This window comes from Chanodichthys erythropterus, chromosome 10 (genome assembly GCF_024489055.1).
Source record: "Chanodichthys erythropterus isolate Z2021 chromosome 10, ASM2448905v1, whole genome shotgun sequence".
NCBI lineage: Eukaryota > Metazoa > Chordata > Actinopteri > Cypriniformes > Xenocyprididae > Chanodichthys > Chanodichthys erythropterus.
Window position 1 is genome coordinate 10,788,596 of NC_090230.1, and position 25,732 is coordinate 10,814,327.

Below are 25,732 nucleotides of genomic sequence, written 5' to 3' on the forward strand. Positions count from 1 at the left end.
GGAATTAATTGACATGCTTTTAAACATGCTTTTTAAATGGAATGAGTTTTGGTAACAGGACTGAGAAAGGCGTATCCACCTTCTGCTTTGAAACCTTGTAAAAAATTAAATAAAGTTGCCTGAGATTGACCAATACTCATTTTGAATAGTTAAATATGTGTAATATTAGGTTCAGTGTTGAAAAAAATATAAAACTAAGTTTAATTTTAAGAGATGTAACAAGCAAATGTCACCCATTCAGTGGAATGGTCCTTCTATATATTTAAAATACAATTATTTTCTGTGCTAAGGAACAAAGCTATGGAGCCCCTAAGGGGACAGGGTGGTGGGAAAAAAAAAAAAATGTCAAGCTTCTTCAAGGTTGAAGTTGGCCCGGGCTTTAACTATAACAGGAAATACTCCCAAAACATACTGATAAGTTGTACATTTCTCTCAGTGAGAGGTACAGACAATATTCCTCATTATTTTCTATTGTTTGAAAATGAAAATAAATGCTTTAATATACGATGAAGTCATTCAAATAATTTGATATTTAGAAGGATAAATGTTGATTCCAGAATCCACCCCCTTCAGTGCAGATGGAGGGTAAGCAATGGCTCCACCACAGCAGTGTACAGTGAGACATTTACATGTCATCACTTTTACCAATAATTGGAATAGAATTTCAAAAATAATTTATGAGTATTATTCTATTAGTCTGCCTTTAAATTGCTTTAATGCATTACTACTATTTAACCATTTAACATGACTATTTTAAATGAATTAAGTGAGCTTTAAGCACAAATAGTCATTTCTGTCCTGTGCAGAGTGAATCCAGGCAGCATTTATATGTATGTGACACTTCCGAAACACTGCAGCATGCAACTGGCCGTCAATCCTCAGTGTTATGGAATGTAGACTCAGACACAGATATAAACAGTCAATGAAGAGCTTTATTGACAGCAACTAAGCAGATCGGAGATAACAGGTAAGTTGGTGGTTCAGTGAAATTTTAGAAGCAGAGTATAACTTGATAATGTAGACATTTCTTTTCTTACAGGTCCAGGAGATTGTGGATGTAAAGAACGGTTGCTGATGGTACACACACACCTTGTCTGGAAGGGTAAGTATGCTGGTATGGTTACTTGAAGTACACAGGAGATACATGGAAGACACTGGAGATAGACACTAGAGAATAAAGTTGGCAAAATTGCTGGAGAGCAAGGTAAGTAGTCCACTTTATTGAAACGAGAATGAACAATTAGCTTTTATGGCTGGCTTGATGATGGTGCAGTCGAGGTGTAGGTGTACATGGTTAGTATTCTGGTGAGGTGTGAGTCTGGCAATTCTGTGACACTTAAGCCGAGTTCAGACTGCACGATTTTCAAAGCAGTCGGGTCACTGTTCTTTTCACACTGCATGACTATCTTGGCCAGCATTCAGTCGCTGCTGTGTTCATACTGCACGATGGATCGGCGACAGAAGGTTTCACACTGCATGACTTTACAATAGGAAGAATCGCCGACAACTCTGTCTGGCATGCAAACTACGTTTCACAACCAAACACACATGAGATGTGACAAGGAAACAACGCGGTATCACGCAAGACCGGAGTTATTATTATTATTATTAAAAACTGTAGCCGGCAAGAAGCTTGCAATATGAAGCTTGCAATTGCCGGTGCGCTGATTTGCAGAGAAAACTAAAAAAAAAAAAAGAAGAGGGAGGAGGAAATGGTTGGGGAGACTGTGGATTGTGTGTTCTGCAATGAGAGTTGGAGGTAAATACATTACTTTTCCATGTGCTGCTGTTGCGGATGGTCAAGCAAAGGTTTGTGCTTTGTTTTTGTTTGATAGAATTGTAATGTTTATCTGAAACGAAGCCATGCTTGCTGATATTTTGGTCTATAACTCATCGGCGATTCTCTCAGATCGCGTCTTTGCTCATTCACACTGCGTGATTGTCACTCGCGTGAACGAGCTCCGATTTGCTTGTGATTTCGGGCATTTGTCGGTGATTTCTCAAAACCTGTCGGCGAGCCAAAATCGGGGCTAAAATCGTGCAGTCTGAACTCGGCTTTAGCAGCATGAAAAACAAGTTTTATTCAATTGATTATATAGGCTGTAGCCTCCATATTGAGCCAAGACCGCTTCCTTTTACAATCACTAAAATGCTGTTGATTTGTCAGTTCACCTCAATATCGCAAAGTTCCGTTATAATCAATGAAGCTGCCAACAATGCACAATAAATCTCTTACTTACATCGTGTCTACACTTTGATAATGAGTAGTTTTGCGAGCCTGCATAACTCAGCACTGAATAAATTGGCGTATTGAGCACTGAGTGGATTCTGACTAACTTAAAACACCTCTGATTGGCCATTGCGTTCAAGAAATCAACAGCTATGTCTGTGATTGGATACATTGCTCACCGCTGCAAAAAAAACCTTGTAAATAGATACATTTGATGTTCTCCGGAGCGCAAACACAAATATGTACTGGATCATTTGCCAAATCTGTTTCGCCAATATATTTTAACAGCATCAATTGAGGGTGCTCTTGCTTGCGTTTGAGGGTGCTTAGCACCCACCATAGCACAGGGCCTGTGTCTGTTTTTTGCTTTCTCTTGCAAAAGTTTTGCATTCCCTCTCAAAAAAAAAAATCGTTCACTCGTCAATTACTTCAAAGTTTCATGCAAAACTTTTGAGAGATAATGCAAAAGCATCGACATATTTTACTATCCCCATGTGACTTTAGGGGCTCCATTCAAAGCTGAATTTTCAGCATCATTACTCCAGTCTTTAGTGTCACACAATCTTTCAGTAATCATTCTAAAATGCTGGTTTGTTGCGCAAGAAACATTTCTTATGTTGAAAACCATTGTTTTGCTTCATATTTTTGTGAAAACCGTAATGTTTTTTTGTTTTGTTTTTCAGGATCCTTTGAGTTGAAAGTTCAAAAGAACAGCATTTAAATTGAGTCTTTTGTAACATTATGTTTAACTGTAACTTTTGAATAATTTCATGCATCCTTGCTGAATAAACATTATCTTCCAAAAAAACACTTTTATTTTTGGATTTAAATTAACTTTTGAATGGTAGTCTGTGCGTGTTTATATATAATTATTCATAATCAATAAATATACACAAATCGGCCTCCTTATAACCCTTTCAAACCACAATTTATTGTCCTCTGCGTTAACCAACAGTGTTGTTTAATGTTTACGGTCCTTTTCTCTATTTTGCGCACCTCAGGTAATCGTATACGAACAGCTGGATTATTAGCTATGCATGAGAGGAACTATCTGCGGCTGACTCATTAATGTCCACCATCAATGGCCATTAATTAGTTCAGATGCTTGTTTGTGTTGTCACCGAGATGTCTGTTTGTATTTGCCAAGTGATCTGCGGTAAAACTGCAGCCACTGCACGCTCCACCAGGCGTGACACAAACAGCATGTTTACGTGGTTTTTTTAACATTCCAGTCACATTAAAGGGGACGTCCTCAGAGAAATAGAGTGCAACTGAGTTTCAGGCCACGTAGTCTGAGGAAGGATGGCACAGGATGCTAAACCGTCCGTGCCTTGGCTTGAATAACAAAAGAGATTGTTTTTCTGTCAAACTTAACTTTAAACTGCAATGCATTAAAAAAAAAACATCTGGCCAAAGAAATCAAAGGTCATTTTGAGGTGAAATTTGTCATTTTTGCATCAATAAACAGAATTGCACAAATGACGAATGTAAGTGGATGGTAAGAATGAAGTCAAAAGAGACTTTTTTTGTAAAATACACATTTATTTTGTTTGGGAACATTTTCACAAATATAGTAACGTTTGAAAACCGTGAAAAAAAAACATTATATTATACCTTATACATAAATTAATATTTTCAGATATGATATTTACAAATTGAAACAGATATTGTAACCCTGTCAGGTTAATAAGTAGTAAAATATGGGCCCAGTGTCCTCAGTGCAGCAATGACACATCATGTAATTTCCTCATCCTCTATGGACAGGAAGCTGTAAAAGAAATAGACAATACTATAATATATATATATATATATATATATATAGTTGCACTGGTCTAATGAAATAATGGCCACGCTTCATACTGATATCTTTCACTGTTTATTTGTCTCTCTCTATTTCTTTTTCAGCAGACCCCATAAAAACTACTAGACATAAAGGCATAAAATGTTTAGCCAATTAACTTCATTAATAACACATCACATCGTGCTCATAAAGTGATGTATAACAACATTATAGACATTATGAAATGTATATAAAGGTAAATTACTGTGTGTACCTCCCAGACCATGTAGATACAATAATTCTTTTTCACATTCTTTACAATGTTCTGACCCAAAATGACACAGACCCGCTCCAAATTTCATTTGCTACGTGAATCTTACTTAAAGAACTACTAACTTTAAACATTTCAAAAGGTATACATTACTAACATCAGCTTCTGAACATCACTAATTAATGTTTTTTTAATTGAATGAATTTAAATTGACAAATTTATAACAAAAAAATAAATACACATCACTGAAAAACCTTTGACAGTAACATTTCCATTTCATAAAAGGTTCTTAATAGTGGAAAAAAAAAGCTTCCGAGATTAACTTGGTTCTTTGGGGAACCAAAAATGGTTCTATGAAAACCCAATTTTGGAACCTTTATTATTAAGAGTGTATGTTTTTCTAAAGAAAAAAAAGTATTTATTTAAGTATTTATAATTACCTTTCTAGAGCAAAGAGTTCCCATGTAGCCACTTCTGCAAGCGCACACATTTGGTCGGACACATCGGCTTCCATACAAACACCTCTGTTCACAGATTGCTGTAAAAAAGACATTTTATCAGGTTATATTTAAGATGATAGATATATTTAAGAGGACTGATTCAGAACATTACATTGCAAATGTAAATCACATTGTCCCTTTTTAGAGTTAGTATATGGAAGTAAAATAATAAAAAAAGTTTTTGAAATTAAAAAAAAAAAGGGAAAATTGTTAAAAAACAGTATTTCTCTCGGAAACACTTACGTTCATATTCTGAGTACATCTGCTTGCATGTAGCCTATATAGTATAGCCTCCATCAGCAATAAGGTGTGTGTTTGGTGTTCTGCATCACTTTGTTAGTCTATTTACCCACTAAGTGTTCTAGAATGTCCCCACGGCAGGGGAATCCTGGTGTGTGACGTATGAGGGAAACCCTCGTACTGCAGCACAGCAATATATGTCTTCCTCAGATGTAAAATAATCTGCCAATGGGGTGAGTGAAATAATCTTATTGGAAAAAAACTTAATTTTGACCCTTTTTTTTTTTTTTTTTTTTCTGAAAACAAAACAATTTTTACTTGTCTAGAAAATTCTTCTTGATTTAAGAATTTTTAGATATTTGGACTGGAAACAAGACAAAAAATTATTTTTGCCATGTAATAATGCAAATTTCTGTGAAATGTTTTGAATTGAAATATTCTCAGCTTAAATATACAACCATTTCAGCCCATATAAATGCAAGCCTTAAAAATGCAATGCATTAAAATTGCATAAAATGCAAACATGGTTAATGCAATGCATTTTTTTTTTTTTTTAATTAGTTCAATTCAACAAGATGTTTTGTTTCAAAAAAATTTGTCATTATTTTACTTCCATATTAGTACAGATATGGAAAATGGTGGAATTTGCAAATTTGATGACAGAAATGAAAAACATGCAAATGATACTGGGAAAAAAAACTACATTTATATTCAATATTTACTGTAAATATTCTTGGTCTGATTGTAAATAATTCCTCAGTGCATGTTTTTCTTAAATATTATTGCATTTTTTTTTTAATTTATTGACAATTAGTACTTATATCCATTGTTTTTCTAAACAAAAGTAAAAAAAAAAAAATGTGATATTTTATTTAAAAATAATAGTAAAAATAAAAATGTATAATAATTTACATGTATATTTATTCGATGCAGTCTGCTGACACAACTAAGACTGGGTGGGGAAAACTAATATTAAACATTTATATAATAGTGTAGCTTTTGAAGATCCAATCAAATGCTGGTGAAAAAAAAATGAATCCCACCCTAATTCGGTTGACAGTTCACCTGGCAAATCCTGTTCTGTTCACACACAGTTTGGTAATGTACTGGAGTGACAACCTCATTCTACAACCAAATTAACTTTGAAAAATGCAGGTAGCGACAACAGCATTTACAAAAATTCTATGCAGTTTGTATGGAACCGAACTGAATACCTAATTGTTAATGACGTATTTTAACGTGCATCAGAGATCCGGTATGTGTTGCCAGATCTAGCCTGAATTCAGGTTCCGGAGAGCATTAATTTAGGGGATTCACTCCCATATTTAAATGCAGTTGTTACTCCTGAAACTTTATAGTGTGAATGTGGCTAAAGAAACCCAAAATCAAAATTATATCTTTATATCTAAATTTTCATTTTGAATGAACTATTCCTTCAATAAGGCAGGTCAAGCTCAAGGAAAAAACATTTCAAACTGTTCCCGATCTACTACCATCATAAGAACATCACCCATCGTGCTTTACTTTCACTACTAAATGTGAATTCCTGCTCCCATGCCAAACACAGATGATCTGTCTGTTTTTCACCAAACATATTACCAACAGCCACTGAGCACAGGAACAGAAGAGATCCTATTTAGATTATTTTACCAATAACTCAAGTGAGTGAAGTGTGTGTTCACCGCCGTGAGGTTGTGGTGAAACGATTACATTTGGGAGAGGAATCACTTACGGATTTGGCAGAGAGTCCCCCTCCAGCCGGGACTACAGTGGCAGGTGTTCGGCCCCACACATTCACCCCCATTTAAACACTTTTGCAGACAAACAGCTGGAGGAACAGAAACAGATAGAGAAACAAGGCTCAAACCAGTGGGACACATTATCAAAGGTGTGATTTCTATGTTATATAACTACAATTATTCTAATTCCTGTTAAGTATTATATTATAACTGAGAGGATTATGTTTAAAGACACAATTAATTCATCTGGGAATGTGGACCGTGTGCTCAGGGTCACTTGGGTCAGAGGACATTGCTGTGACTGATGGGTCTGAAATGTAAAATGGAATTTTTTACACTTTAACTTGCTAACATGAGGCAAGGAGGTCACTTCTGGGTCTTTTTCAGGATGAGGTCTGGTACTCACGTTTATCACATCTCTTTCCCCTCCAGCCTGATGCGCAGTCACACACATCTGGTCCAACGCATCGTCCTCCATTCATACACATTGGCTCACACACACCTGTGGAGAAACGGGAAGATAAAGCTTTCGATCAACAGATCAACAGGGTAAAGTAGGGTTTTTGTAGTCAGATAAGCCAATCCATAATTTAGAGTTTGATTGGTCAAGATGTGGCTGATTTAATCTCTGACAGCAATTACAGAAAAGTAATTAGAAACCTACAAAATGAAATCATAAATCAAATAAATAAATAAAAAATAGAAACATTTATGGTATTAAATAAAGAAAAAAAAATTGAAAATGTGTTTTAATAATATTAATAATATTTTTTAATATTTGATTATTAATAAATTATTCATATGTTATAATATTTTAAAATTATTTAATATCATACACGCATCTGGTTTATTATTATTATTATTATTATTATGAATACTTTTAAGTGGTGGTTAATTATTAATAAATGATTAATAACTTATGTTTTTTCTATTTTAAGTTAGTTTTTTATTATTTAATATCAAATATGATAATAACGACATCAACAGTTATTGTTATAAACTGCTTTATTTTTATTCAATAAAAAAAATATTCATACATTATGATTTTCTTCAATTTTACATTTTATTTATTATTATTAATATAATATGACAAATATAATAATATTATAAATAATATTGTTTAATCAATGGCTTATTAAATTATTATAATTTATTATTTTCTGTCTATTTAACAATTCTTTACCTAATAAATTAAATTCTTTACCTAATTATTAATATTAGTTTTATTATTGAAGTTTTCTTTATCCCCAATGTATTTAAAAACAGAAATTAATTTGCTGTCTCTAGTGTGAAGTATATACATAAATTTTTTTCTTTAACACTTGACCTCAACAAAAGGACATTGCCAACAGCTCTTTAATGATATTTTACTTGGAATATTCATATAAAAAGACACTGCATCCAAATTAATTAATCCAGTCCTGATCCCATATGTTTCATAACTCACAGTTAAATAACTCACTATCTTTGCTCAGATTCTTCTCTCTTCCTCCTTGATCAGACAGACCATATGTAAACTGTTCAAGTGATGTCTGATCTTGGCTCCCAGTGCGCGATTTCATCAACAAAACAACTGTTTTTTCTTCCATATGCTTTGATTTCACTCCCCTCACGTCATATGCTTCACAAGGGGGAAGTACAAAACTTTAAGCTTATGGTTGGAGGTTTATGGTTATACATGTGAAATTGACCTGCCACCTGATCTTGGCATGGGTAGAAGTCTTCCATAAACACATCAGGAAGAAAGCACTTACTTTTCTCGCAACGCAGCCCTGAATATCCCTCCACACATGAGCAGATGTTGTTTCGTATACAGTGACCTCCATTCTTGCAAGGTGGACTGCACACGGCTGAAAGAAAGAGAAGTAGATAAGACATCCAGCATTTGATGAATGAATATTGGACCTGTTCTTTGAACAGATGCTGGAAACATCAAATAGCTGTAAGGTGAAATAAACGTCAGCAAATCTGACATGACCATGAAAACGCACTCTAAAAGCTCCTACATATCACCCAAACTTGAAGCGACCCAGACATTAGAGTCATTCCCTGTTATCAAAAACATCTTTACCAGACGACTGTTTCAAGCCATTAAGTGAATCATTTCTCACCACATGGAGCTGTTATGGAGGAATCGATATATATATATATATATATATATATATATATATATATATATATATATATATATATATATATATATATATATATATATACACACACACACACACACACACACACACACACACAGGCACACACATATTAAACATCCTGAATCTGGGGCTACAACATAAGCAATAGAGTCTAAATGGTTTTTAGGGCTGGTCCATTTTATTGTTTTAAAGTGCAGTAGTCATGTTTTTACCCCATGCTATTAAGAAATTGATATCTGGCCTCTGTAAGCTCTCAAAAAAAATAAGGCAATACATCATTAAAGTTGATTCAAAAAGAAAAGCTGTTACCGTTTTGACACCGAGCCCCGTAGAAACCAGGTTGGCAGTTGCAGGAGTTCGGACGTACACAGGTTCCACCGTTGAGACACACGGGGTCACACAGAGCTGCTAACAAATACACTTATTAAATAAAGCATGAATAAAATCTAGGCGGTTGTTTTCTGATCTTTGTGAGGTCAAAATCACAGCTCTGCTGTTGAAAAACAATGATTTACTTCTTCAGAAAGACTAAAAGAGATTAAAAAAGGCAAGTTAATGTTGACTTTCACTTTTAAAAAATGTTTTGAAATTCATACATTGAAATTGTACAGGCTATGCTGCAATGTTTATTCAACAGCTACTTCCAGGCTAGGTGTAGTATGTAATATATGTAATTATAATCTATAAAATTTACCGATATGTCAGTATTCTTGTTAAAGGGTTAGTTCACCCAAAAATGAAAATTCTGTCATTTATTACTTACTCATGCCGTTCCACACCCGTAAGACCTTTGTTCATCTTCGTAACACAAATTAAGATATTTTAGTTGAAATCCGATGGCTCCGTGAGGCCTCCATAGGGAGCAATGACATTTCCTCTCTCAAGATCCTTTAATGTACTAAAAACATATTTAAATCACTTCATGTGAGTACAGTGGTTCAATATTATTATTATAAAGCGATGAGAATATTTTTGGTGCGCCAAAAAAAAACAAAATAACGATTTATTTAGTGATGGCCAATTTCAAAACACTACTTCAGGAAGCATCAGAGCACAAATGAATCAGTGTATCGAATTATGATTCAGTTTGCGTGTCAAACTGCCAACGGCTGAAATCACGTGACTTTGGCGCTTCGAAAAGCAGATTCGACACACTGATTCATTTAAGCTCCGATGCTTCATGAAGCAGTTTTTTGAAATCGGCCATCACTAAATAAGTCATTATTTTGTTTTTTTGGCGCTCCAAAAATATTCTTGTTGCTTTATAAAATTAATATTGAACCACTGTACTGACATGAACCGATTTAAATATGTTTTTAGTACCTTTATGGATCTTGAGAGAGGAAATGTCATTGCTCCCTATGGAGGCCTCACGGAGCCATCGGATTTCAACTAATTATTAATTTGTGTTACGAAGATGAACAAAGGTCTTACGGGTGTGGGACGGCATAAGGGTAAGTAATAAATGACAGAATTTTCATGTTTGGGTGAACTAACCCTTTAAATAAAACTTTTAATTAGAATTTGTTAATTAAATTAAGGCTTAAGTAAAATAAAAATGAAATATGAGATGAATGTGTAAACTTCAAACTTGAAAATCAAGTTTTTAATGTTGTTTATATGTCTATGTAGTGTTTTTAATATGCTTTAAGACAAACCATGTGCAAATTCATAAGACCGCACCATTGCTGAGTATTTTATGTTTAAAACTGCAGTAAACCAAAGATTCTAAAATCCGCGGTGTGAAATAGTGGGTGCTTGTGACGTCACAGACTTTGGCTTTAGCATATCATTAATTATGACTGCTCTGAAGCAGAAGAGAGAAGCCAGGTTATCCCCGTATATTTTCTGTTGATATAAAATTTGTGTAGATTTAGTAATATAGAGAGTCTATGATATATATTATGGTGTTATGATGAACTATTTGCCTTTCTCCACTGATGTTCTGAGTTGTTTAAAGCGTTTGGGGTACTGATTGTTAGAAGTCAACTGTCTGACTCAAATATTTATTATTAGCAGTTTGATAGCAAAAGCAAAAGGCTAATCATTTGAATGTGTCCGACAGAACCGTTGCAAGGGCTGTGCCAAGTGTACGAGTGTAAAGTTCATGTTTTTGACCTTCGAAATATTTTAATACTATAAAACATAGCTAAAACAATATTGCTCTGGGCGTGTGACCATAATTTGTGTGCATATGTAAGTGTGGCATCACACGTCAAGTTCGAGAGAAAGCTTTATTCAGTCCATTTTAAATTCTTATTTTGGCTAGGTCTGGAATGGATCAAACCATAGATATTAGCCTAACTGATGAGTTCAAGTAAATATGCTGGAAATCTGCGCTCATTCAAGGCTGTGCATTTATTGCATGTCGGCTACTGAGAAGGCATGGGCGCCTGCAGGATTTCAGATGGTAACGTTACACACAAAGGGTTTTTTATTTAACACTATAAAGTTAATTAAGTATATATAGCTTATTTTGCAAAATATAAGTGTATATAAGCAATATATAAGCATAAATAGCAATATATAAGCATATACAGCAATATATAAGCATATATTGCTTGTCACTACAGCAACAGTAGACTCTTTGAGCTGCCGTGAGTGAGTGGAGGCGGGGCTAATTTGCGTATTAATTGATCTGTGAATATTAAATGAGGCAAGGGTGTAGAGTTATATTCAAGCTATTTTAAGGCATGAAGAAAAATTTTTCACTGGAAAAAAATGTTTAAATATGTCATTTTGGTGATCAAAGATGAGTTTTAATTTATAAAATAATTGACTACAGGGGGACTTTAAGCAATTAACTCTTTTTCATCTTTTTTAAATATTGCCAATTCATTTATAAACCAATAGGCAATGCTCAGGAGCTTTGTGTTGTTTCTAAAACACTTACCTGTGGCAACATCTTATTGCATCACCTTATTGCTTTTTAAGGAGAGTCTAAGTTGATGTATATTGTTTTTGTTATTAATATGAATAAAAACTAAATTCATTACTCTGAGGCTCTCTGTTCAATTGATAGTAATTGATCCTCTCCGGTGGACAAGAGGAAGTTATCAGGCTGGAATAATGGCTAGTGTTTTCTCTGAGCCGCCAGAACAGAATGAAAAATGAACAGATAGAGGTTCTACATCAGCTAAATGCCACCAGGAAGCAGCACACACACACATATGATGGATTTAGTGAGAAGAGATTGGTCCCACTGGGAGCCAACCACACACACTCTCACCTGTCTCGCACGATGGTCCCGTCCACCCCGCTAGACATTCGCACTCATCCGGTGATGCACACTTCCCTCCGTTTTGACAGTGACGGTTGCACACCACTGTGTAATTGAAACCAAAACACATGCAATACCTCCTGTGACCACTAGGGGTGTAAGAGTTTATGTTTAACATCCACATGCACATGAAATCCAAGCAAACATGATTTATCAGGACTCACTGGTTTCACATCTGGGCCCTACGAAACCATAGGGACATGAGCAGGTGTCTCGACCCACGCAGGTGCCTCCGTACAGGCAGGGCAAACTGCAGAGAGCTGCAGGGATATTCATACGACCAAATGCACACAAAATACAGTCATATTTCACACAAAGCAAACAGCTAACACATAACTCATCAAGGCTGCACAAATTATTTGGCATAGTTGCCTTTTTATGGAAAGGGCAAACGGCACAGATTTGCAGATTCATATGCTGCTTCACACTAGTTCACAACATTAACCCACAGAGATGTAAAATGTTCAGTCTTTTTCCTCTACACAAAAGGCGTATACAATTTTTTGTCAAATAAAGATGTCTCCTAAATCTGTGAATGGGTCAACGACACGACGGGTCATTTTTTTGTCCAAAGGCCTTAAAAATAATAAAAAAACAAAGATATGACATCCAAAGTATGTAAGGTAGTACAACTAGGTCACTTTTATTGAATCCAAAATGTTTTAATTATATTTTTCTACATATAAAAGGTATTTTAAAAATTCCGGAGTGTCAAAAAGGCCAATACAGCCATTTCATTTTTGATTAAAATATCTTAAAATGTAATAAATGTACATATTTTTATTCTGGTGTGATTTTATATCATCATATATCAACATAGTGCAAAACAGTATTAAAATTAAGTGTCGAATTGGTTGCTTTGTTATGAGAAAGAATGTCCGGAAAAATTTATTTCATTGATGTCATTCGGAATAACCAATATGAAGGGACCGTTTTGGATCAAGTCATGCGTTCAATATAATGTGACAGGATGTGACATCATTCAGACACCTGCAAAGGACCACATGATCATGAAGCAGAGTAACTAACTCTCTCAGTCTTAACTATTTGAAAAATTAATGTTTTCACTTGCTCATACGCATGTCCCGAAACATCAGGGGTCTCATTTATAAAGTGTGCGTACGCACAAAACTGGGCTGGAGACGTGCGAGACAGAGCAGTTTGGCGACACTGATGGTGAGCTGAGGGACTGACAGCAGATGAAGGAAAACCACTTCAAATCCTCATGAGTCATAATCATAAATACAGTTCATGTTCACAATAACAGTTTAAATAAAAACAATTATTTAAACTCGCGCGGAAACACGTTTACATTTGATAAACATTTACATTAATATTACACTTTCACTAATGGCGATAAGCACTGAAATTACATTATGTAGTCATTAGGCTACTCAGAAGTTAAACAAACGTGATATGAATTGAGATAATAGATGTGCTTCTTTCGGTCACTTTTCCTGTGACACGCTGTTTTAATGACAGCGAGGAGCGCTGGGAGCACAATAATTTCTCTTTCAACTAAACTGCAGATGTTATGACAAAATATTTTAGCGAGAAGAACGATGATCAGTGATGTGACTTAACTTCACTTGTCCATTTTGAATAGTTCCTATCTTACTGTAGGCATAACCGCAGCTGCAGGAGGTGTTGATGTCGTGTGAAGGATCTTCAAACAATTACCATTTGAAGGATATAATATGAAGAAAACGGTAAGATTTGCATGTTTTCTTTTTAAAATACTTTGTCAGTGACACGCCGAGACTGATGATTACACCGCAATAAATAAGTAGGCCGATCTGTTTCCACTAAAAATAGCCAATAAACTTCCTAAAAAGATATGCCCACCTTATCAGCAAAACTGCATAAATTTGATTCGAATTGTTTAAAACTATTACAATACTATTTGGCCAGTGGAAATGAATGACTCAATATAATGTGTGGCACAAATGGCATTTATAGTCCATATCTAATATTTTCCAATGTCTTTTACTTTTGATGGCGTTAACCATGGTGTCACGTGGATGGGAATATGTATGGAAATGATATGCAGATGAGGTTATGCATAGTTAAACTAGGCATCATAAGCTCCATATATGGTGATTTCGGGGAGGAGACAGGGTGGAGATGTACGTACGCACAATCTTCCGCTGACTGGAATTTATAAAGGGATTTTTGCGCAGGTTCTGGCGTATGCATGGTTTTATAAATCAGATTTTTTTTTGTGCATATGCAGAATCTAGCTTTTGCGCGTACATACATTTTAGGATGAAATCTTCGCACAGTTTTATAAATGAGACCCCTGGTCATTCGGTACAACCGCTATAAAACATGGAAAATGTTGTAATATTTTAAAAACTTGTACTAAATAGAAAATGTTTGATTGTTAGCTAGCTAGATATCAGCCTGTTAGTATTGTTTGAACATATCATCATTCGGTATAACCAAAAGTATAATTAGGTAAAACTTAAATTTTGGTAAAACCGAATGACTTTTTTGGTGACAAATTTTGTTCATCTTGTAAAAAATGACAAAAGCAAAGACCACATTTTCTTATTGTTAAGACTTCGTAAAACTTCAAAATTAATTGTATCTCCATTAGGTTATTTTTACACTTTTAAAAAACTTATTCATCAATGACCCGAATACCACCTGACTGCCAACTAGCAATAAAGGAAGCCAATTATGGTTCATAAACAAAACACCATTGGCCATAGACAAGCCCTTTTGATAAGCTGTCCGAACTTTCTGTTTAATAGGAACAGGAAAAACACACATACGCACTTACCGCTTTCACAGGTCTCGCCATGGTAACCTGACATGCAGTCGCATACATCAGGCGCTACACATTTTCCTCCATTCAGACAGGGTGGACTGCAGATAGCTGTGAGAATCCAAAATTACATGAATCTACAATTGTGTTATTTCCATACAAGTGTTGGTGTATGTGATCACACCTATGACAGAATTCACAAAATTACAAACAATGGTGTGGGTTTGTTTGTGACCTGTTTCGCAGTTGGGGCCACTGTATCCCTTCTTGCAGCGACACGTGTTGGGGGCAGCACACTCCATGTTTCTACCGCAGGCATGTCTGCACACGGCTGAGGGCACAAATGGAATGCAAACACAAATAACACATGGTCAGATTCACTCCATCAACAAGCAAACACATATTTGCCTCCATCTGTGGCCTGAAGCACAGGAAGCAAGAGAATATACAGATTCTTTATGTACTGTACCTCATTTAAATATGTGCCTTTCACTTTAAACTAAACTGAGTGGTTGTAAAAGTGCAGGTGATGCTAGTGTTATATTTTTAGATAATCACCATGCTTGCTTTTTAAGATTCACCCTAAGTTCTTCCTTCGAGCACTCTGAAAACTACAGGGCTGATTTGAATAGTTGGGTAACTTTCACCACATGTTTAATGATAACACTAGATCCACCGCCATCTGCTTTGTAGAGCTCAACGCAAGACACCTGTGACTGTTTTGTGCATGTTCACGCTATATTCATACCTTGAAACAGTGCCTGAAAATAATCCATGAATGCATAAGTAATCATTGTGTTGAGTAAATTTCAACAGTAATGCAATATCATGGGGTTACAATAGCAAACATGTTTCTAGTGATTCTTCCACCCACTGCTCCTAATTTTCTCAGGTTCACAAACCCATGGGATAGAGCTCAAGGAATGTATTTATTCCTTATGCCTAGAGCATGCTCGGGGAATGAGCTTATTGTTTACACCAGTTACTGTCAGTTGTCAGTCTTAAACTCCACATGCTACATACTTTTTCGTATTTTAGACCTCAGACGGCATGCCACAGTTCACTGACATATTGGACACAAAATTGGCAATTACTATACAAATATTGGTAGTTACAATCGCACTGACTACCTTAATTAACCCTAAAAGATTCATAGTAGTATTTTAAGGGTACATTTATGACTACTCTTAAGTACTAATATGCACCTTTTAGGGGTGGATAAGGATCAAATATTCAGGGAACAAAATGTTGTACACCCAAGTAGGTATTTTTTGCTCTGGCATTTGTGTCATGGATAAGTCTCCAAAGTTGGGCTCACAGGACTAACTCATCGTTGAATTATAAAGAAAAGTCATCTATACATCTAAAATTACCTCTGCACATTCGGCCATCTCCAGTGTATCCCAAAGGACACCTCCTGCATCTAGGTTGCCCGTCATCTCCAAGCTCACAGTGGACTCCTGGGAAGCAAGGGACATCCGCACAGGTGAAGCTTCTCTCCTCTAACAGAACCACATTTCTGCTTTTGCTTTGGTGTTTATGGTTCTGAAGAGTCAGTTGATTGTCCAGAGATTGGGTGTGGCTTTGTTCACCAAGGTAGGTGAAGCTCTCCTGGGGCAGTGGTTGGGTCTCATATGGGTCTTGGATTCCAGCTCCAAGGCCTCCATCTGCGGAGAACTCTGACTCCGAGAAGAAGGAGAGGGAAGTTAGGGCTGATGTTAGGGGTTGCTGGTTGTCTGGAGGTGTCCAAGGTCGAGATCGGGTAATTTTGACCAGACTGGTTTGCTGTGGAGACTGCCTCAGTGCCTCGACATGTCTCGAAGTTTGAGGTAAAGTGACTTTTCCAGGCGTGATGCCCGCAAATCCACGTGCCAAGACTTTAAATGAAGAATCTTGCTCCTCTGGACTTGGAAGAACATTCAGTTGATTGTGAGAACCGGAGAGGAGTTGATCCCTGATGCTGGTTGTGGCAGGTGTGCGTCCTGCAATCAGCGCCAACTCCCCTTTGCCTGTGATAGGTGGAAAGGTTGGTGGGTGGAGGATGTGAGAGGTGACCTGATGGTGTGGGGTCCTCACTGGTGAGGATAGGCGTCTCTGAGGTTGCCTGAATGGAATGACGGGGAGGTGCAGATGGGGAACGCTGTGGGAGACATGTGGTAGGTTGTTCTTGGCTTGGGTCAGTTGCGTTGAGTAGTGGGGTGCTAGATGAAAGGACAAGCTTATTACACAAGATGGCAAGCAACTTGTCAAGCAAATGAACAGTAAATACTTTTAGTTCAGCTTTAAAAAGTTTACTTGTCTGTCACAACAAGGCACGGTAAGGCTTATTACCAAGCAAAAAAAAAAAAGAACAAGGACACCAAAATGAAAGAAAGAGAATGACTGAATTCTGCAGTTAAGATTCACGAAAATCCTCTGGAGATCTTGAACAGACCTTTGAAGATTTTACACAATGAGACCACCAGAAGTGCAGTTATGATGCAATAGAGCTCAGTAGTAGCTTTAAACATATGGTGATGCTGGTATATTTACGCATAAACAACAGATAGTCACTGTGGCCGCTCAACAAGATTTATTCTGTCCCCCATCCACAAGCAAGGAACAAAGACGCAATACGACAAAACGCAATCCTAACAATAACGACACACTGCAGTTTCTGAGTGTGTAGGAATCTGGGCCACATGTGGTGACAATGAGGGAATTAGCAAAATGAAGCTGTTTCTTTTCTAGTTCCCACTGTGGCTGCTCATGGATTCACTTCTGATAACGGCACTATTAGGAATGATTCCAGCAGTGGCCCATTCATAGGGAAAAATGCATTAAAAGTCATTACTCCGCTCTGAAGGCTTTTACCGTTGTGCTGCAATACTACAACCTAGGAAAATGTATTTGAGGGATTTTTTCATGCAAAAGAACAGATTAAGCAGTCTAACAACATTTCCATTGAATGAAATGTAACATACTGTACTCCGGGGATAAGAAGGGATAAGATGCAGTCTGTTAGTTTTGCTTTTCAAAATATAAAAAGAGAATCAAAGACCAAAGAACTAAAACAAGAAAGAAAAAAAAAACTGTTACTCTGTAAAAAAAAAAAAAAAAACACTTCCTTACTGTCTTTCCTCGCTTGATCCCCTCTCTAAATGAGTTTGCACATTCTTTTCCTAATTCTTTACTGTCTCTTTCCGTTCCCTATTCCTGTCAGCCAAAAACACATTGAGGGTCAGCAACCACCGTGCCGCAGCCTGTGCATGACTGAGCATTAGACGTTTCCAGGTCTTAGTTATCAACCGTATCAAAGCACCTGTCGCGTTCTGAGGATTACGACAGCCTTGTTTCCTGTTCTTTATGTTTTTCTCTAATTACTGGAGCTCAGAAATTTTGGGAGATGGAACAAGGAGGATTATGAATGGATTGAAGAGGAAAACAGAGACAGACAATTTTTTAAACAAAGCTAAAATGCAATTTAGGTCTTCATGATGATGCAACAACTCTGACAAAGTTATATTGTTTAGTTTTGTGTTGATTAAAGGAGCTTATATAGTTGAGTCATTTATACTGCAATGTTTCAAAGAGTACTTACTGCTGTGCTTTGATTGTTTCGTGCATGTGCGTCCATTGCCATGGTAACCTGGTGGACATCGTCCACAGACATAGCCAGTGTAGGGTGGCCGAAGGTCAATGCACTGAACACCTGGAAAACACGGCCTACTTGCACACTTGAAAGTCACATTTAGTCCATTGGGAAAACCTGCAAAGTGGAGAAACATGACATAAAGAGAATGGTTGCTTTTTAGGTTTGCCATACATTTTGAATGCATGGATATTCAGTTCCGTCAGCCTCATTAGCATATTAGCAGGAGATTGATGTGAATTTAGGGTCAGAACCCCTCTGGGTTCTGGATCCTCTGGTGCATTCACCTTTACTTCAACTCCTACCAACAATTTCACAGTCTCACGTGGCCTCCATATCCTACAATGATTACCCAACCGCAACAGACTGGTGAAGGATTAGCTATGCAGGGAAATTGAGGTCTCGCTCGTATGGAAGAAGTGCTGATGCCAGAATGTGTGAAGCAATAGCCTGAAATTTTTACCTCATTTCCTGTGACTAAAAGTTACCCCATAGTTTTATACAACACTAAACAAACTGGCATCCTTTTTACTCCACCACATAGAGGCTACAAGACCCATCTGAGCTCTTTTGGAGTGCACAGGAAATTATTTTTGCAGCAGTATATGGGGGTAACATCACCATATTTTATTGAATAAGTACGCCCTCATCTTGCTCACAATCAGCTTGACGCATGCACCTGTTCTGTCGAGCGTCACGTGCCATGTCAAATAAAACAAGAAGCCTGCCCTCTGCCAACAGAGCAGAGAAAGATGAAAAAGTTAGCAGCTGTCTTCCATTAAAAATAGATTTATCGGCCCTGTGATTACACATATCAAGGGTTATTGCCCGGGCTTTTTGTCCCATTTCTGCAAGGTCAGCACAAATCCCTTAGACAACGATGGGATTTATCGGCCGAGGGGGTGACAGCTTGCATCCCCTCTGCTTGCCATCTCATTTTCCTATATAAGTGTGATGGCAGGCAATTTGCAAGCCGGCAAGACTGTATTAGCAAGAGATGAGGTGCTCCCAAGGATGATAGCGGCTTTCCAGAGTGTGCTATTTGTCCCCGTTCCTCAAACTCTGACCTTAACTACCTTTCAGAAAAGATGACTCATGGGATAGCAAATCTTTGTGGACTTTACAAATCCTCCCTGTCCTCCATCTCAATCCTTTTGTTTCCTTCCCTTCATTAATTACGACATAGACATGAAAGGTAAGTGCAAATGAGGGTTCGACAAAATACAAGGAGACGTATTGTTCGAATTGCTTCGAGTGCTGCCTGGGGACAAATGGCCACTGGGGACACTGTCTAATTTCATTTTCAATTAGTTGATACAAAAAGGACGACCAGGGTACCTGAGAATGACAAGAATTAATTTAACCTTTAGGTTGTAGCACACAGTAACTCAAATGTAGGAGTAATAACCTTTAAAATACAGACAACAATTCAAAACAATTACAGGGGGTCCCACATCTACGTTGACCCTCCGAGTTTGTAAAATTAAAAAGGTATTTGCATAGAGTGAGAGAAACATTGTGTTACATTAGTGTAGCAAATTAGCTCAAAATAAATATGAATAATTAATCATAACTAGTTATAATTAATTATTAATATTTTAATCAGTCAATAAAATTAACTTAATGTAATAAAATTAATATTACAATCAATTAACCTGTTGTTCAATGAACACACAGTGTTAATTGTTTATTAACTAAGAAATGTTCATTTCCAGGTTATGGGAAATAACAATCTTATTCTACTAAAAGCCTGTAGTCAGGACCGACATGAATAGGGACTCCAGTACATGAGCGCAAAACACAGACAACCTTACGTGTGACATGAACAAGACTTTATTAACCAGACTAAACACTTAAACTACTCTAACATTCACACACATACATGCATACAGTTTACCAAGAGAGAGAGAGAAAGCAGAGTACAGGAAGCAAGAAGTTATAGCATTGTTGGACATTCAGCAGATCAACAGCCTTGAGCAAACCATCAGTTTAGTTTTAACAGGCCCTTCTTTAAAAGGGGTAAGGATACTCAATGTATCCGATAATGAGACTAAGTTTGATACTTGCATGTCTCTCCAAGTTGAATTAAAACTGTCCTGATGCAATTTGTGGAGGCTCCCGTTGAATCTTTGCTGATATTTTCTTGACGAAAGAGAACCGGCTGGATTCAGAGGATCTTTGGTGAATGGAAGGTCTAGGCCGAGGCCTGGCACAAGCTTGGGGTTCCTTAGAAGCTTCTAGCTTCTTAAAGCATCATCTTGACGTCAGCATTCATCAGTAAAAGAGAAGAAGAGGAGGAAGAGCAGGAAGAGAGAGGTTTTATCTTGTGATCCATGAATATAAGAGGTGAAGAGGTCACACCCTCTTAAGGTGTCTGAGCCAATAAGGAGTTGCCCCCTCGGAGGGAAGTTTTACGAGTCTTTGTTCTGTAGCAAGATATTAGCATAAGACACTGGATTGGATGAATGAGAAAAGAACCCTCTAAATTCTTATAATACTAATGTGTCACAGAGTTAGTAACATGTAACATAAATTACCAAATAGGAAATTAAAGTTGGAGTCCGTAGATACCAAACATGCTGCCAATGTGATCTCAGTTAACTATACATTTGCAACTATGGAACATTAATACCAAAATAGTTCAAAAGAGAGAATTAATACATAGAATAAAGCCTATAAAAGGAAAGTCATGAGATGGGAAACTTGGATACATGTTTATACATTTCCCAAGTGGTTATATAGAGAATACGTAGGATTAAGAGAGTTTATTTGTCCTTCTCAGGAAGGATGAGTCACTAGTCTCTACAGCATTCTTATGGATCATAAAAGTACCATATAACTGTAACAGGACACCTAGTTGTGCCTGTGTGCTAGCTACACTTGGGATGTTGGTTGCAGTTTTAGGGGGATGAGTTCAGAGAACTTTGATAGTGAGAGTGAGTTTATGGGTAATTCATTAAATACCATGAATAATTGTGTGGCTGATTGGTCCAGACGCTACATCCCCCCCTTTCGATCGTTGTTGTTCTTTCTATGGACAACAGCGAACGACGTTGAAGGTGTAGAGAGATCAGACACACCACTGGCACACAAGGCTGGAAGGCTGTGATGGGCTCTGGTTGTATGTGTCTCCTGGAGTGGTGGTCGTTCCATTGCGGTTGATGTAGACAGTAGACAAGCTCAGGTCTCTGAGCTGGTGTTGTGTGAGTGGTCAGAAGCTTGTACTGCTGAGTACTCCTCAGGTAAGAATTGTTCAAGGAGCTATCTTACTAGCGTTAGAAGCTCCTGCAGGTCCGATGCAGGCGTGTCCAGTCGTCCTTGGGCTGCCTGCTGTTGGAGATCCTGCTGTGTCTGCAGGGAGAGGATGCTCCCATCCCTGGCTTCTCCCTGTGGTAGGTCTGGTACCTGGGTCTGTCTGAATTAATCCTTCTCCTTCTGCAGCTGCAGAGGATTTCAGGAAAATGGCTGATAAGGTGTCAAGCAGAAGGCTTTGGCCTCCCCCTCTGTACCTCTGTGCTTGGCTGGGGGAGGTTCTTCTGCTGACTCCATGCGGTGAAGTGAGACGTTTCTCCTGCAATGGTTCTGTTTGCTGCAGGTAAGAGAGTCTCAGTTCTCTTTTCTTCTGTGTCTCTATTTTGTCAGGGTCCTTGCGTCTGTCCCAAGCCTCCATCTCTAGCTGGTCTATGTGGCTTTTAGCATGCATCAGCTCCTTGTGAGTCTCTGTGATCTGGAGTTTGAGGTTGTTCACCTCCTGTTTCAAAACAGCGAGGATGTGGGCCAGGAAGAAGTTGACTTCAGTCAGATCATTGTGATCACACCTCTGGTTTGAGTCGTCTGCCTTTACTTCTCTTCCATCTTTGTCCAGTTGCTTTTGGCTCTGGTGCCGTAATTGCTCAGCAGCACTGGTTAGGAGGGTGTTCCTCACGACACATAGCCAGTCCTTTTGGTCTGCCATCTGGGCAGTTAGGCTGAGCATCTGCAACATTTAGGCACGCTTGTGGTGAGAGTAAGGGCAAGAGACTACTGCAAGATCAAACAGAATTTAGGGCTAAAGGCACAGTGAGCAGCCAGGTGTATAAAATACAGCTAGCTTTAATAAATGACTTAAGATGGTTCTTGTGGTCAGATTATTTCTTAGTATTTCTTACTGATGGCTCACAACAGGCTTGACCTCCGAACAAATGGAAAAGAGAAAGAGAGAGGAAGAGGAGAGCTTTCCTATTAGATTGTGCTTATTAGTGGTGCTCAAAATTATGCCATAGCAATCATTCAGATTCCTTTGTAACTGGCTCATAAAATTGAAGCAACTGTTGTAAATAAACAAAATCAAGAAGGAGAGTATGTCTAGTTGCTTGTGGTTATATTGGGAAATTAAACCACACAAGACTAAACAGGAAAATGTAAATAAATCACATAGATGAAAGAAATAATTCTAGTAAAAACAAATAGCTGACTGCTATTATAATTAAAACCAATAAAATATTTAAAGAAGTGATTAAAACAGCAGAATGACTTGGTATTGGGAATAGTCAATAGCACTAGTGATTAACAATTAGATTAGCTTTGGAAATCACTGTATAGTTGGTCACAGCTGCAGCGAGTTCAGGACCACACCATGTGTGTGTCCCTCCTAGAAGTTTAGTCAACGTGCTATTGAAAAATCTCAATAAATCCTAGAATTCTTCTTTAGTTAAACAGTTTACATGTAATTAAATTTAGATTTAATTACCCTAGTAACTGCAGATTTAGCTGAACAGTGTTCAGAGAGAAATGCACCTAAGTGCAGGTGAAATTAGCTGAGAAGAATTAAAGGTAAGGAAAGAGAGAAATCAGAAAACCAGGAATATGGTTAAGGAAATTGGTTTAGATCAGTTCACACTGCATACACACAAGCTATAGTTAAAGGCTTCACGTAAATGATGCTAACCACTAACTGTAGAAGCTATTAGTTAGCTTAGCCTGAGCGGAAGGGTTGCTAGGTGGGGTTAGCTTAGCGACCTAGCCTGGTTTGTTTACACCATGGCATCACAAGGTGATGAGTTAGCACTTCCTGTGACAAGTCGTTGTCATGGGAACCAATGCACACTACAGCAATTCAAACAGTTTATTGAGACTGTCTGCTCATTTCAAACTAGTTACGTACAGAGTTAAAATGTGACGCTTATACTTTCAGATTTTCAAAAACTTGATATTACATTCAGTAAAATGCAAATATGTTTTGGCATTTGCAAATTTTACTCATGTAAACTCTTCTCTCTACTTTAAACAACGTCTTGTACTTGTTTAAAGGGTAATTACACAGTTTGCTGTAAGTCAAAGCTTGTTTAAGCATATATAGTTAAGTCCGTCTTGTGCAGGTATACTGATATTCCTTTCAGCGAGTGAAACACAGTTTTGGTCAAGAGGTAGCTATGCTTGTAGATGCAGCCAAAGTTTAGATGAATGACATCAATCTTAACTATAAAAGGGGAGCATTACCCAAATCTACATTTATATAACACTGTACTGAGATTCATTCATCAGAAACAGGTTAAGCAATACTGCAATTGGTATTTCTCCAACCAAAGCAGAATAATCAATTCTGGTACAGTTTACATGCCGCTGAGCTGAGATTCCTTCGTCAACACAGGCTTACGCTCTAATACTGAGATTAGGATTTCTTCGCTAAAATCAGATTAACTTTACACTGATACCATTTGAACATATGCTAAAATGTCTTAAGAGTAGACTCTTTCAGTTACAGTAGAGATGTCAATTCAAGCTATCACTTTATCAGCATCTAACAAGCCAGCAATTAGTGACCAAAATGCACATCGTCTGACATATTCTGACTGGAATTATCAAATGCACACTTTTAAATTGACAGTGGTTTAAGCTCATAATCTTTGTTTATTCATGCCCGCATTCTCTCGCCATTTGTAGCAAATTAGCTCAAAATAAATATGAATAATTAATCATAACTAGTTATAATTAATTATTAATATTTTAATCAGTCAATAAAATTAACTTAATGTAATAAAATTAATATTACAATCAATTAACCTGTTGTTCAATGAACACACAGTGTTAATTGTTTATTAACTAAGAAATGTTCATTTCCAGGTTATGGGAAATAACAATCTTATTCTACTAAAAGCCTGTAGTCAGGACCGACATGAATAGGGACTCCAGTACATGAGCGCAAAACACAGACAACCTTACGTGTGACATGAACAAGACTTTATTAACCAGACTAAACACTTAAACTACTCTAACATTCACACACATACATGCATACAGTTTACCAAGAGAGAGAGAGAAAGCAGAGTACAGGAAGCAAGAAGTTATAGCATTGTTGGACATTCAGCAGATCAACAGCCTTGAGCAAACCATCAGTTTAGTTTTAACAGGCCCTTCTTTAAAAGGGGTAAGGATACTCAATGTATCCGATAATGAGACTAAGTTTGATACTTGCATGTCTCTCCAAGTTGAATTAAAACTGTCCTGATGCAATTTGTGGAGGCTCCCGTTGAATCTTTGCTGATATTTTCTTGACGAAAGAGAACCGGCTGGATTCAGAGGATCTTTGGTGAATGGAAGGTCTAGGCCGAGGCCTGGCACAAGCTTGGGGTTCCTTAGAAGCTTCTAGCTTCTTAAAGCATCATCTTGACGTCAGCATTCATCAGTAAAAGAGAAGAAGAGGAGGAAGAGCAGGAAGAGAGAGGTTTTATCTTGTGATCCATGAATATAAGAGGTGAAGAGGTCACACCCTCTTAAGGTGTCTGAGCCAATAAGGAGTTGCCCCCTCGGAGGGAAGTTTTACGAGTCTTTGTTCTGTAGCAAGATATTAGCATAAGACACTGGATTGGATGAATGAGAAAAGAACCCTCTAAATTCTTATAATACTAATGTGTCACAGAGTTAGTAACATGTAACATAAATTACCAAATAGGAAATTAAAGTTGGAGTCCGTAGATACCAAACATGCTGCCAATGTGATCTCAGTTAACTATACATTTGCAACTATGGAACATTAATACCAAAATAGTTCAAAAGAGAGAATTAATACATAGAATAAAGCCTATAAAAGGAAAGTCATGAGATGGGAAACTTGGATACATGTTTATACATTTCCCAAGTGGTTATATAGAGAATACGT

The 25,732-nt window shown here is 37.2% G+C and overlaps 1 protein-coding gene across 1 annotated transcript in view; it reads right to left on the bottom strand.

Annotated features, from left to right (window-relative positions):
* Nucleotides 1-3,928: 3,928 nt before the first annotated feature.
* The window catches only part of si:ch211-246m6.5 (von Willebrand factor D and EGF domain-containing protein), a 99,242-nt gene continuing 77,438 nt past the window's right edge, over nucleotides 3,929-25,732 (bottom strand). The window contains exons 21-32 of the mRNA XM_067398602.1: nucleotides 18,544-18,711; nucleotides 16,337-17,164; nucleotides 15,199-15,294; nucleotides 14,979-15,074; nucleotides 12,358-12,453; nucleotides 12,143-12,238; nucleotides 9,223-9,318; nucleotides 8,515-8,610; nucleotides 7,167-7,262; nucleotides 6,754-6,849; nucleotides 4,722-4,819; nucleotides 3,929-3,998 (exon numbers count right to left, since the gene is read on the bottom strand). Of these exons, the coding sequence (XP_067254703.1) occupies nucleotides 3,978-3,998; nucleotides 4,722-4,819; nucleotides 6,754-6,849; nucleotides 7,167-7,262; nucleotides 8,515-8,610; nucleotides 9,223-9,318; nucleotides 12,143-12,238; nucleotides 12,358-12,453; nucleotides 14,979-15,074; nucleotides 15,199-15,294; nucleotides 16,337-17,164; nucleotides 18,544-18,711 (1,883 nt within the window). The 3' untranslated portion in view covers nucleotides 3,929-3,977. The remainder of the gene's footprint in view (nucleotides 3,999-4,721; nucleotides 4,820-6,753; nucleotides 6,850-7,166; nucleotides 7,263-8,514; nucleotides 8,611-9,222; nucleotides 9,319-12,142; nucleotides 12,239-12,357; nucleotides 12,454-14,978; nucleotides 15,075-15,198; nucleotides 15,295-16,336; nucleotides 17,165-18,543; nucleotides 18,712-25,732) is intronic.